We start from the raw sequence: 13,398 nt of genomic DNA on the forward strand, positions 1-13,398 counted from the left end.
AATCAATGAAGCCTTTTAAATTGTAGCAACCTGCTGTTCTAGTACCGAACTGAATATTTGGACTCAGTCGTTTCCTCTTGCTGAGAATGGAGCCCTTCAAAACTGGAAAATGTTCACTCTAATCTTGTATCTGGAGATGACTGGCCAGGCCCTGAGATCTGACAACCTCACTCTGCTGCCCTCTACTGTGCCATGCTGAATTTTAAATCAATACTTCTACTTAAAGCAGTGATCCCTGGACCAGTGCTGGCCCTCAAGCCATTGACTCCTGATCCCTGAAGAGTTTCAGGAAAGAAAGAAACAATTGTTTATGGGCACAAATATGGTGCCTTTAAATTAGGGGGGAAGGTGAGACCCTACTAGTACTCCACATTACATAGCTTATGAAGCACTGTTTTAAATCACACACTCTACAGATCACCTACCAAAGGCATGGGGCAAACTTCAGGCTTCCCGGAATTTTGGACTACAACTCCCACAACTCCTAACACCCAATAGGCTCTTAGTAATTGTAAGAGTTGAAGTCCAAAACACTTGGAGGGCCAAAGTTTGCCCTTGTCTCATCTACCTCATGATTAATCAGCAGAACCAATTCTACACATGGCTAATGCCCAATATAGCCATTTTGAACCAAAGAGCAGACTGAAATGTTTCTAAAGTTTTACATGCTACTGGAATTCAAAGTGTGGCCCAATAGCTATGAGAAGTTCTGGTCCTCCAGATGTTGTTGGGCCCAGTCCCCCGTCAACCCTTCTGAGATTGACCAATCGGTAGAGTATAGTAACTCCTAGTTCAACAAGGAGCAGACATAAGTCCTCTATCTCTGTGTCATGATGTTCAGATTAAAGGCAACTGAAGAATACACATGAATAACAATGATGAAGTCAGAGTTTGGAAATGTTACTCTAAACTACAGTTATAGGATCGTAAACCCATAGCTCAAACTGTCCAGAACAAATGGAGGATTATAGGGGCTGCAGTCAAAGAAGGAAATTTTCTGATATCTGCACTTAAGGCTCTAAATCAAAATTGTGGAAAGTAGTTACAGTAATGAACTAGTTACGGTATGCCTTTGCCCAGAAATCCCTGCTGTTAACCTAATTTATTTGGCCTAGCTTCTAAATAGATACAAAACGTATTAGCTACTCCTCAAATTTCATTCAAATTTCATTTCGTCAAATGGCAAGTATATATGTATTTTAACATATTAAGAAGAGAGAACTGGTCCTTTTTTTCTCCCTCTCCCACTTCACTATAGTCCCATTCAAAACTGCACTCAGAAATAGAGCCAGGCCTACCATTAGGTTGAGTGGGACAGCTATCCCGAGCACTAGATTTTAGATATCATAAACAAGCAGAAAAATATTGGTTGTTTATGTCATTAAGTGCATTTTTCTGCTAAGAATGGAAAAAATACTTGTGATGTTTTTTGCCTTATATTCCAAAATAATTTGGCTGGCTTTTGGGATTTGTCAGTGTGACATGAGTGACTGGAGAACACCATCCACTCTTCTCCCTCAGGTGGGAAAATGTATTGGACCATCACTACTCCTAAGTTGCGATTCAGTCTGGAAGAGAAGTTATCACAGGTACCAGTGGCAGCTTCCCACCTGTGAACAATGACACCCGGAGTTGTGGAGTGGGGAGACACTTTTCTGCAGAACTACTGCACAGGGAAAAGGTTTGTTCACCCCATTCCTGCATGTCAACATCCCAGCCATAACACACTTGTGCTCACGGTTATGAATTTTTAAACAGAAACCTTTATAACCCCATGCTCTCCTGATATAATACATGTATGATATTCTCTTTTTCTCACTTAAGGATGGTGAGATGTACATTTGAAAATATCTTGGAAAAGGCAAATGAAACACTGCCTAGTTTGACCTTTCTGAGAAGAATGGCTGCAGGGATGCATCTCAGTAATGCTACTGCCATACAATTAACATACAAATTTACTACACTTCCTATGGCGTTGTCTAGTGCTAACCCTATATTCGAGTCTCTAGTAAGCACACCCACATAGCTGCTGACTCACATCAGACACCTGCTCTGTGGAAAAGAGGCAGTTTTGGTCCCCTTGCTAGATGACCTACACAGGGACCTGGAGACAGGGGGGGGGGTGTCCCTATTGAGTTTGCTGAACTTCATAGAGACATTTGATACTGTTGACTATGGTATTCTTCTGAATCTCCTCTCTGGGATGACTTTTGGGGCACCATTTTACAGTAGTTCCCATTTTTCTTGGAGGGGCAGGCTCAGAAGGTGGTGCTACGGGATGCCTATTTTACACCCTGGCTCAGTTCAGTTCCATATGATCTTTGACATCTATCTGAATCTGGTACCTGAATCTGCTGGGAGACGTCAGTCAGAGTTTTGGGGTTTGGTGTCATCAGTATACTGATGACTCACAATTTAATCTACCCTTTCCATCCAATTCTAAGGAAGCTGTTTCTAACCCAATGTCTGCTGTGAATAATCAACTGGGTTAGGAAATTTCAGGTTTGCCATTTGGTTGACTTCCTGGACCAGATTTGAGCCTGGATGCCCAGGTTTTAGCTATGGATAGGAGTGCATTTGTACAGTTAAAACTTGTGTGCCAGCTGCACCCATTCCTTGAGAAACAAGATGTGGTTACAGTGACACTGCCTTTGTTACATCCCATTTGGACTACTGTACTGAACTTTACATGAGGCTGCCTTCGGAAATTGTTTGGAAACTTAAGTGGGTTCAAAATGCTGCAGCCAGGCTGTTAACCAGGCTTGATTACAAAGATCATGTGATTTCCTATTAAAACAGCCATATTGGCCAGTGTTTCATTTCTGGGGCAGTGTACAAGGAGCGTACTACTCCTCTGTTATGTCAGCTCCACTGTCTGCCAGTCTGCTACCAAGCGCAGTTCATAGTGCTGGTCCAACTTACGGGTCCGACCGCATCTCTCTCTATGAGCCTACAAGGACTTTTAAGATCGGCTGGGGAGGCCCTGGTCTCCATCCCAACCTCTTCGCAAGTGCGATTGATTGGGACGAGAGACAGGGCCTTCTCAGTGGTGGCTCATTGGCTGTGGAACTCCCTCCCCAGTGAAATCAGGCAGACCTCACCCACTGCAGCACTTGAGACCCCCCATTGAGGGGTTCTCAAGTGCTGCACTGGACTAATGTCTCCTGGGGGGTCCAGTGCAGCACTCAAGAACTCCATCAAGCATTAAATCCTATACATGTAATCACAATGCCACACTACCTTATAACCCAGAAACTACAACTCCCAAATGACAATATCAATCCCCCCCTCCCAACCCCACCAGTATTCTAATTTGGGCATATTTGGTATTTGGTCCCGTGAATGAAAATACATCCTGCATATCAGATATTTACGTTACGATTCATAACAGTAGAAAAATTACAGTTATGAAGTAGCAACAAAAATAATTTTATGGTTAAGGATCATCACAACTTGAGGAGCTCTATTAAGGGATCGCAGCATTAGGAAAGTTGAGAACAACTGTTTTAAATATATATATATATATATATATATATATATATGAAAATGTGTGTAAACATGCTTTTGTTTGTCTTTATTTTTTTGTCTTTGAATACAAAATATTTTTAAAAGAAGCAAAACAATAAAACTGTACTAGCAGTGGTGAACTTAACACACTTGTGACTACTGCTGGTAGATAAAGGTGAAACCATATCAAAGAATAGCAACAGGGAAGTATAAGCAGCAAAAACGAATCTGGAAAAGACCTTACATTGTTCATCTATCTATAACATATAATTGTATTTAACTTCCGCAATAGTCTGCTTCTACCAGGTCTTTGCAAATAAATGTAAAAATATAGCTATCCTCCAATGGTTGTCTGTTCAGTGCAGGAAAAATAACTACACTTGTTTGCTAACACGTCCTAACACTTCCTCCTGGTTGATTGTGCTACATGCTCTTAAATTACCTGAATAGATCTCTGTGAAACTGGCTATTAGTTATTGCTCTGAGGAAATCAGAAGCAGCTGCACACAATTTTTCATGGCATTAAATGAAGCACAATGTAACATTACAGTGTTTGTTTTCTGTATGCATAAATGTCTGTGCCCGTTTTTTAAATAAATGTTGCATTTGCTTTTATGGAAACAATTTATATTTGCACCAGAGTTAGTCTGAAACATGAGTGGGAAATCATCTGGCCTGTAGATGTTGTTCTGGAGTGCAATGCACAGCAGCCTTAAGCAGCATAGCCAATGATGAGGAAGACTGGGAGCTGCAATCCAACAATCTCTGGAGGGCCACATAATTACTATCCCTGGTCTAAAACTCTCTGTAGTCCACAAGCCTTCAGGCTGAATTATATGTGATATATATATTTTTTTTTGTGATATTTGAGCAAAGGCCATTTCTTTGTCCCTAAACCAGGCCTGCACTATCTGTGGCCTTCCAAGTGTTTGGAACTCTAACTTCCGGAAGCCCCAGCTAGCTTGTCCCATGGTCAGGAATTCTGGAAGCTGGAATTCAAATTACCTGGAAGGCCACAGGTTGTGCCGGCCTGCTCTAAACCATTCTCAGTAGAAGGGTGGCAAGGGAGGACTTCTACCTGTCCACCTGTGTCTTTCTACCTGAAATTTCCCATCATTCTGCAACTGATTTTGTCACTGTCAGGATTTCAGAAGTGCAATGTTTCCCAGGTAAAAATGAATCTGGACAGAGCTCTTTGGGCAGTGTTTTTTTATGGAAAGTAGCCAATGGGGCAACTGTTGGGAGGGAGGTAAAGTTAAGGGTTCTTTATTCTCTCTTCTTCCTCCACTACCTCTGTGTTGCAGACCTCTGGAGAATGTCATATTGTAGTGACATGGTTTCCAGATCAACATTATTTAACTGCTGAAATGCACATTTGGATTCTTCTTAGGATTTGTATACACTGTAGAATGAATCCGGTTTGACACCACTTTATCTCCCATAGCTGAATACTATGGAATCCTGGGATTGCAGTTTTACAGGTCTTTAGCATTATCTCACAAAGGGTCCCAATGCCTCACCAAACTCCAAATCACGGGATTACAGAGCATTTGGCAATTGCCATAGTTAACCTGAAAAAATATGGCCTAGAATTGGGAAATCCTGAAGTTCGAGCATTGGAATTGGAGGTCAGCTGGTATCAACAGTGCTTATTCACTTACTAAGGTGATCCCTCATTGTTTGAGTATGATGGCTTTCCAAGGGTAGGACTATTGACTCTGAAGAGGGCGAAAGTGAGAGATATGTCAAGAGTAAGGTGAGTCAAGTAAACCCTTGTCAGGACCAGCTTCCATCTGGAAATGTATGTCCTCATTGTGAAAGATGATGCAGATCCTGAATAGGTCTCTACTGACACATATCAACCCACCACCAAGACTCTACCCTTGGAAGACAATCAATCATACCCAGCCATAAGAGAACACATATGTTGTTATTCTTCAGTCATATCCAGAGATTCTGGAAATTCTAGTTCACAAAGTTTCTTTTAAAAATTCAAGCTTTGGATTATTTGGGGGGGACGGGGACCATAAGACTTGATGGTGCTGCCTAAATATTTTTCTTGAAACATGTTAGCCCTCTGGAGTGGCTATTATTATTATTATTATTATCATCATCATCATCACCATCACTCTTAGCAGACTGTCCAATTCTGTGGATTGGACAAAGGCATTCTACACTGCTAGAGTTTAGGACAGAAGCATTACCAAACAGATAAATAATAAACATTCTTTAATTGTATCAGTTAAAAAAACTGCAAATAAGGCATTTCAGTGTCATACTGTGTGGCACCTCATTTCATATGAACAGATGGTAGTTGTTGCCAAGATATATTAATAGGATGAACACAAATCCCTATATGTTAAATTGACTAGCTGCAGTGTTTCTAATCTGCTTTAGATTTCTTGTAGATATAGATGACCAAAAAACTTAGCAGCATGTGGACCATAGTGTAGTGCTTTGAATAAGATAGAAAATAGAAAGTCACCTGTACAGTGATCTGACAGTTGGCTTACAAAGATTTTAGACATATAGGGCTGCACTTAATTAGTTTTCTTTTTAAATAAAGAAGGTGTTTTCTGGGACAGTATCATTGCAACTAGTTGTATAAGCCCAGAGATTTTATTATAAAATTATTGGTGTTGCTTTGCTCTAAGCATGAGCAAGGAGCTGTCACACTTTGCAATCACCAGATTTGACAGTTGAAAACTATTTCTGCACTTACCCAATCATCCGGCTTCGGGAGTTTTGCATCCTTGGTTGTGGTGCTACCCGTGGCCGTGGCCCATTTCGTGACCACTGCTGTGAGAGGTCCGTCCTTTGTCTCTGCTGCACTGTCCAACTTGGGCTTCTGCCTGGAGCATCCAGTCTTGTTCCAGGATTGCTTGCCTGGGATCTGATGCTTGAGGAAGCAGAGTTAGGTTTTCGATTTTCCCTCCCTGCCAGGTTTCTCATTCGAGCATTAGAGACTACATCCGCTTGAGGAGTTGCAGAAACATGGTCCAAGGAAGAAGATGGATTGTGTGACTGGAACAAACTGTACACTTTGTTTGTCTGTCCCGAGCTACCTTGGTTCCAGAATCTTAGCCGATTTGCATCTCTGCTGCCAGGTTCAGTTCTGAAGGAAGGATTTTGATCCAATTGTCCAGCAAAATCTCTTTGACCATCAGTCATCCCCACAAAAAGAACTACAGTGAATAAGAGAAGACTCCTCCAGGAGCCTCTCATGGTTTCTGTCCAAAAGGAAAAGCACTCTGTCGGAGGACTGGTTGTTTCATATAAGGAGTGCAACTGGAGTTTGGGAAGGCTGTTGTTGGAAAGTGAGTCAGGATAAACACTTCAAACACGTTTCAAAGCCATTCACATCTTAAGGTACATGTACAAATGGCTCCTTCCTGGAGGTAGAAGGGGGTCCTGAAAGGCAGTGACACAGAGAAACTCCAAAAGTGTAGGTCCCACAAAACTACAGCAACTGTTTCCTACCTTAGAAAGAATAAGAACTCTCTGCCTTTCCTCGACCCGTCCCCTTTCTGTTGGCTGTCAGAGGGCTCATGTGCTCTCTGCAGACAGCTCCAAGCACCTTCTCGCTTGCCTCTGGCACTGGCTGGCTCTGGAAGGGATGAACGGTTTTATTTTTGGAAACCTCCCCCTTTTGTGCCTTTTTGATGCTGACATCGCCCCTCTCCAGAGGACACAGCTCACCCCCCCCCCCTTTACACGAGACATTCCAGCAACACCCACTTTGGCAAAGGGAAACAAATTACAAGAGAGCAAGATTAACCCATAAGCAACCAGGGGCCCATCCACAGGCTGCAAAAAGTTTACTTTTCATCTCTCCCTCTTCTCTCTCACTCACACTTCCCACATACTGAAGGAATCTGCGGTTCTGCTTCCTGAATGTTCAGCATGTGCTGGAATATCTACACAGTGTTAGCTGTTTACTACAGGGAAGTGGTGCTGATGCAGGCATGAATGGATGCATGGTACAGGTGACAGGACTCACCAAACACACAATTTCTCCCATTTATGAATAGGTAACCATATTAGACTATTCCAGAAACATAATAAGAAGCCTTGTGGCACCTTGTTAAGTCTAACAGATTGATTTTAGCATGCATTTTATGGATTACAATCCACTTTCTCCCTGGCAAGCTGAATAATATTTGAATGCCTCTCTACAGTATGTTCTCATGGGTCAGGCAAGCATATGGTATTTCACAGTTAAGGACAGATGAGAAACAAAAGCAAAAGGTGATGGAAATTGAACCCTGAAGGCAACCATTCAAAGACTTGTGCACAGGGACAAAGAGAAGTGTGTATTATAATAACCAATGTAGCAAAATAGAAGATAACAAGTAAAGGAAAAATGAGAAATCACAAAGGAAAATGTAAACTTTGAGTGGGGATGCTCTACAACCAGCCGGGAACTCTTTGGGGAGATAAAACGGGGTATCAATAAATATTATTATAGCAATAGTAATAACACAATACATGACTAAGCAGAAATAAAGACAATGGAAACAATACACAAAGGAGCTATATAAAAGAAATGAAAAGGATTCAATTTACAAGTAATTTTACTCAAAAATAAAGGACTGCTTGACAACATAAAGAAGAACTGCTATTTAACATTGGGATAGACTGCCTTGGAGTGTGATAAACTCTCATCAGTCAAAAGTCTCTGGGAAAGACTGCAAGGTAGACTCCAGCAATACAGGGAGCGAGAGTTGCCAGATGTACAAGCTGGGTTTAGAAAAGACAGAGGAACGAGGGACTAAATTGCCAATATCTGCTGGATAATGGAGAAAGGCAGGGAGTTTCAGAAAAAAACATCTTCTGTTTTATTGACTATTCTAAAGCCTTTGACTGTGTGGTTCATAACAAATTGTGGCAAGTTCTTGGTGATATGGAGACACCAAGTCACCTTGTCTGTCTCTTGAGAATCTATATAACGACCATGTAGCAACAGTAAAAACTGACCATGGAACAACAGACAGGTTCAAGATTGGGAAAGGAGTACGGCAGGGCTGTATACTCTCACCTGACCTGTTCAACTTGTATGCAGAACACATCATGTGATGTGTGGGACTTGACGAATCCAAGGCTGGAGTTAAAATTACTGGGGAAAAACATTAACAATATGCAGATGACACCACTTTGATGGCTGAATGTGAGAAGGAGCTGAGGAGCCTTATAACCAAGATAAAAGAAAAAAGTGCAAACGCTGAGTTGCAGTTAAATATTTAAAAAACCAAGATGATGGCAACCAGACTGATTGATAACTGGCAAATAGAGGGAGAAAACGTGGAGGCAGTGACAGATTCTGTATTTCTAGGCAGGAAGATTACTGCAGATGCAGACTGCAGCCAGGAAATCAGAAGATGTTTACTTCTTGTGAGGAGAGCAATGACCAATCTCAATGAAGAGTAGAGACATCACACTGGCAATGAAGATCCGCATAGTTAAAGCAATGGTATTCCCCGTAGTAACCCATGGATACGAGAGCTGTACCATAAGGAAGGCTGACTGAAGGAAGATAGTTGCTCTTGAACTATGGTGCTGGAGGAAAATTCTGAGAGTTCCTTGGACTGCAAGAAGATCCAACCAGTCCATACTTCAGGAAATAAAGTCTGACTGCTCATTGGAGGGAAGGATAGTAGAGGCAATGATGAAGTACTTTGGCCACATAATGAGAAGACAGGAAAGCTTGGAGAAGACAATGGTGCTAGGGAAAATGGAAGGAAAAAGGAATAAGGGCTAACCAAGGGCAAGATTGATGGATGGTATCATTGAAGTAACTGGCTTGACTTTGAAGAAGCTGGGGGTGGTGACAGCCAACAGGGAGCTCTGGCGTGGGCTGGTCCATGAGGTCACGACGAGTCAGAAGCAACTGAATAAATAAACAACAACATCAGAAGTCTCTAAAGAGATTTTGGAAGAGCATTTCTCAGAAATGATTTAATTAATGGTGCTGATGCATGGCATGAATTGAGTCTGTTCCTACTCTACAATCAGAGGTGACCCTAGGAAATGTTCAATGGAAAGCAGTATTTTGGCGCCCCCCCCCCCCAACCAATCACTGATATATATTTTGTTCGTCGTGGGAGTTCTGTGTGCCATATTTGGTTCAATTCCATCATTGGTGGAGTTCAGAATGCTCTTTGATTGTAGGTGAAATATACATCCCAGTAACTACAACTTGCATATGTCAAGGTCTATTTTCCCCCAAGAGCGCTTCAAGAGCACCCCTGGGCAAAATCAACTATACTGCAAATGCTTACTTTGTGTAATGGGTTGAGCCGCCCCTGTCTACGATTCTATGATTTGATGATCTCTTTGCTGGTAAGAGACTCCAAAAATGTTACAAGTTCTAAAGATGCTAATTGTTGTGTAGAAAATTCACATTTAAACAAGGCTGCTTCTGTTTTACCTTTTTCCAAACCACTTCTCTTTCATCCATGCAATAATGAGTAATTCATAGATTCCTGTGTGGGCATGATGTTAGGGTACTTTACAAAGGTTGTAAACATTGCTGTTTCGGTGATTTATGTAGGCATCAACACCAGAGTAAAGTATTCTGGATGTGTGAGACAAACAAATTCAAAATTCTCCTAGGCTGCATCTGATCTGCTAGTAAACTCTTAGCAGAGTGAGGTAAATTATTGCTTTTTCAGAGCTGGGGACTCTGCTGATTTAGAGAAACTATCCACAGTTTGCACCCTCCTCAGCCCGCTCTGGATGAAATGGCAATATTAAGGGTCCCTGCATAAGGCAGGGTTATGACAAATTTTCCCCATTTTTTTCTCTTGATACCTCCCAGCAAAATTAAGCTTCAATACAACAAACTTAATTGTAGCTGAAACTGTGCCTTATAGATATACTATTTATTTATTTACTTATTTATCATGTCAGAAGCAAATTGAGAATACAGTTATAATGTATTTAAAATACCACAAACAAAGTCAAAACTTGGCATTATGCTAAAATTCCTTTGACCAGAAGCTGGCCACTTCATGTGCCTCTGATGTCGCTGTAAGAAGGTCCTCCATTGTGCATGTGGCAGGGCTCAGGATCCATTGTTGTAGGCGGTCTGTGGTTTGCTCTTCTCCACACTCACATGTCGTGAACTCCACTTTGTAGCCCCGTTTTTTAAGATTGGCTCTGCATGTCATCGTACCAGAGCAGTCTGTTCAGCGCCTTCCATGTTGCCCAGACTTCTGTGTGCCCAGGAAGGAGTTTCTCATCTGGTCTCAGCCACTCATTGCGGTTGTAGGTTTTAGCCTTCCACTTTTGGACTCTCCCTTGCTGAGGTGTTCCTGAGAGTATCTCTGTAGATCTTAGGAAACTATTTCTTGATTTAAGTCATTGGCATGCTGGCTGATATTTAAAGCAACTTGCATAGATATGCAATAATAAGCTATAGATAGCCACAGTGACAGAAGTGTTTGCACTTTCCAGTCTCTGAAAGTCACAGGTATTGTTCCTGTACACTCAGCATTAGCAAGACGTTTTCATTCAATGATATAAGAGTTTATCAATGGGAAGAGGTTTACATTCATGAGTACAGGAGAGACATTATCAATAGGAATGCATTGAAAGCATGCATTCATTAAGCGGCTTTTCCCAATCCCTTGATCCATTGTGAGAGGAGTAGACTGAGTACACATGTCTGGGGCCAGGTAGTTTTCCAAAAGTGATTTTATTAACACATTTTTGGGGAGAAGGAAAATACAGCCTGCTTGGCTTTATTGAAATAGTAAAACATATGGAGGCAATCTGCTGGCATTGCGAGATTTTCTGGAAATGAAATTTAATATAAATGCATTCATAATCATTTAGAGTTTATTATTTAGAGGTTCAATTTCCTTGATAACACAACAGTATACCAAGTTTAAAATATCATGTATAAAATTACTTTCAGGTTAAGTGTACAAGGTTTATACAAAACATAAATGAATTTTGTACTTATAATTAGGTCCCAGCTCCAAGATATATAATTACCTACCTTTATACAAATATAGGTATTGCAAAATAAAAAAAATCCTTTGAAGTCCAAAACATTTCTGGTCCCAAGCATTTTAGATAAGGGATACTTAACCTGTATCAGTTTGATGCCTTTGTCTCCATAGGGAGATTATTAAATAAGTTGTGAGATATTTTTGAAAAGCCACTCCCAACCCAGCACTTCTAGAATAAATTGGGATACAAATCCCACCCTTCTCAGCCTAGAGTGCCCACCACTGCAACTTTCTCAGCAACTGCTCTCAAACCAAGGAATTCCCTAAGACTATACGTTGCTGTATTTTGTTCTTAACCTGTGCTGTATGTCATCTTAGGCCCCAAATTGAGATAAAGACATGGTATAAGTAAAATAAAATAATAAAATATAGATGAAAATGACCAAAACAATCAAGGTTACATGTAAAACAGTAAAAGGTGATCTTTTTTATCCAAAGTTTAATCATGAGAGCATAAAGAGATGAGGGACTAATTTCGATGTCAGTAATGTTATATGCTAATTTAGAGCTAGAAATTGGGCTGAGATGCATTTTCGGTGCTGTGTAGACCAGCTGGCAGTTACTGGCAGTAAGAGTTTTTTACCATCCCTTATTATTTAAGACTGCCTGAGATCATCACCACTATCACAGATATGTCTGGTGAGGAAACAACAAAGTCCTTCTTGGTAGTTCTTCCCACACTATGGAATTTCTTAAAACTTTTTAGACCAACTTTTTTTTTTGCATTGTTGAAGGCTTTCATGGTCAGAATCACTGGGTTGTTGTAGGTTTTTCTGGCTGTATAGCCATGTTCTAGAAGCATTCTCTCCTGACGTTTTGCCTGCATCTATGGCAGATATCATCAGAGGTTGTGAGGTCTGCTGGAAACTAGGAAAATTGGGTTTATATATCTGTGGAAAGTCCTAGGTAGGAGAAAGAACTCTTGTCTGTTGGAGCTAGGTGTAAATCTTTCAACTGACCACCTTGATTTAGCATTTGATGGCCTGACAGTTTCCAACAGACCTCACAACCTCTGAGGATGCCTGCCATAGATGCAGGCAAAACACCCGGAGAGAATGCTTCCAGAACATGTCCATGCAGCCCTAAAAACCTACAACAACCCACCTTTTTCGCCTTTCACTGCCCATCACCACAATGTGGTCCAGAGAATTTTTATGAAGTTGAATTTGTCCCACAGGGTGAAAGAGATTTCTTATGTTTGGGGCAAAGACAGAATTGTGCAGCTAAAGTGTTTTTTTGGCATCAGGCAAAGCCCTTTTTAAAAATGGAGTTTTCTCAATAGATCTACTTTGCCTGTTCCAATTTGTTTTTCTGACTCCGCCATTTTAATCTTTTGTTATTTCATGTTTCTGCATTTGATATGGTGTTTTACATTATTGTTGGAAGCTGTTCTCAAATTGAAGTACAGTGTAGAAATATTTTAAATATAAATAAATACCTGGGACCAAGCGAGTGTGTTGAATAAGCCCTGAAGGGTCTGGCTGAATTGGTGTTTTGCTCTTCATATTTCCTGTTGCTGATTTGTCACTGAAGGATTCGGCTGGACAGTTCCAAGCGGCTGCATTAGGCTTAGAAGTTTGCATGCAATGCTCTTCATATTCTCTCCAGGGTCCTCATTTCCATGTAGAGATGAGTTTGCGATAGCATGTGTCTAGCTATTGAACACAGACAGTTCAGTTTGATAAATGTCACCACAATGTTTGGAGGATGATTGTTTTCTCCTTTTTTTAGGTTTTTGTTCTAAGGCAAAATGTCCTACGCAACTCTGCTTAATTGTTTTCTTATGTAGTACTTGAACAAAAATATCTGATATCTAAACCCAATACTAAAGTGATCCAGACGTTGCTGATTTTTCTTTTCTAAATTATTTCAGGCG

General features: G+C 40.9%; 1 protein-coding gene across 2 annotated transcripts in view; it reads right to left on the reverse strand.

Moving 5' to 3' along the window:
- The window catches only part of LTBP2 (latent transforming growth factor beta binding protein 2), a 176,327-nt gene extending 169,158 nt beyond the window's left edge, over positions 1-7,169 (reverse strand). For both annotated transcript variants that reach the window (XM_067462891.1, XM_060758570.2), the window contains exon 1: positions 6,230-7,169. In XM_067462891.1, the coding sequence (XP_067318992.1) occupies positions 6,230-6,732 (503 nt within the window). In that variant the 5' untranslated portion in view covers positions 6,733-7,169. The remainder of the gene's footprint in view (positions 1-6,229) is intronic.
- Between the last annotated feature and the right edge of the window lie 6,229 nt (positions 7,170-13,398).

This window comes from Anolis sagrei, chromosome 1 (genome assembly GCF_037176765.1).
Source record: "Anolis sagrei isolate rAnoSag1 chromosome 1, rAnoSag1.mat, whole genome shotgun sequence".
NCBI lineage: Eukaryota > Metazoa > Chordata > Lepidosauria > Squamata > Dactyloidae > Anolis > Anolis sagrei.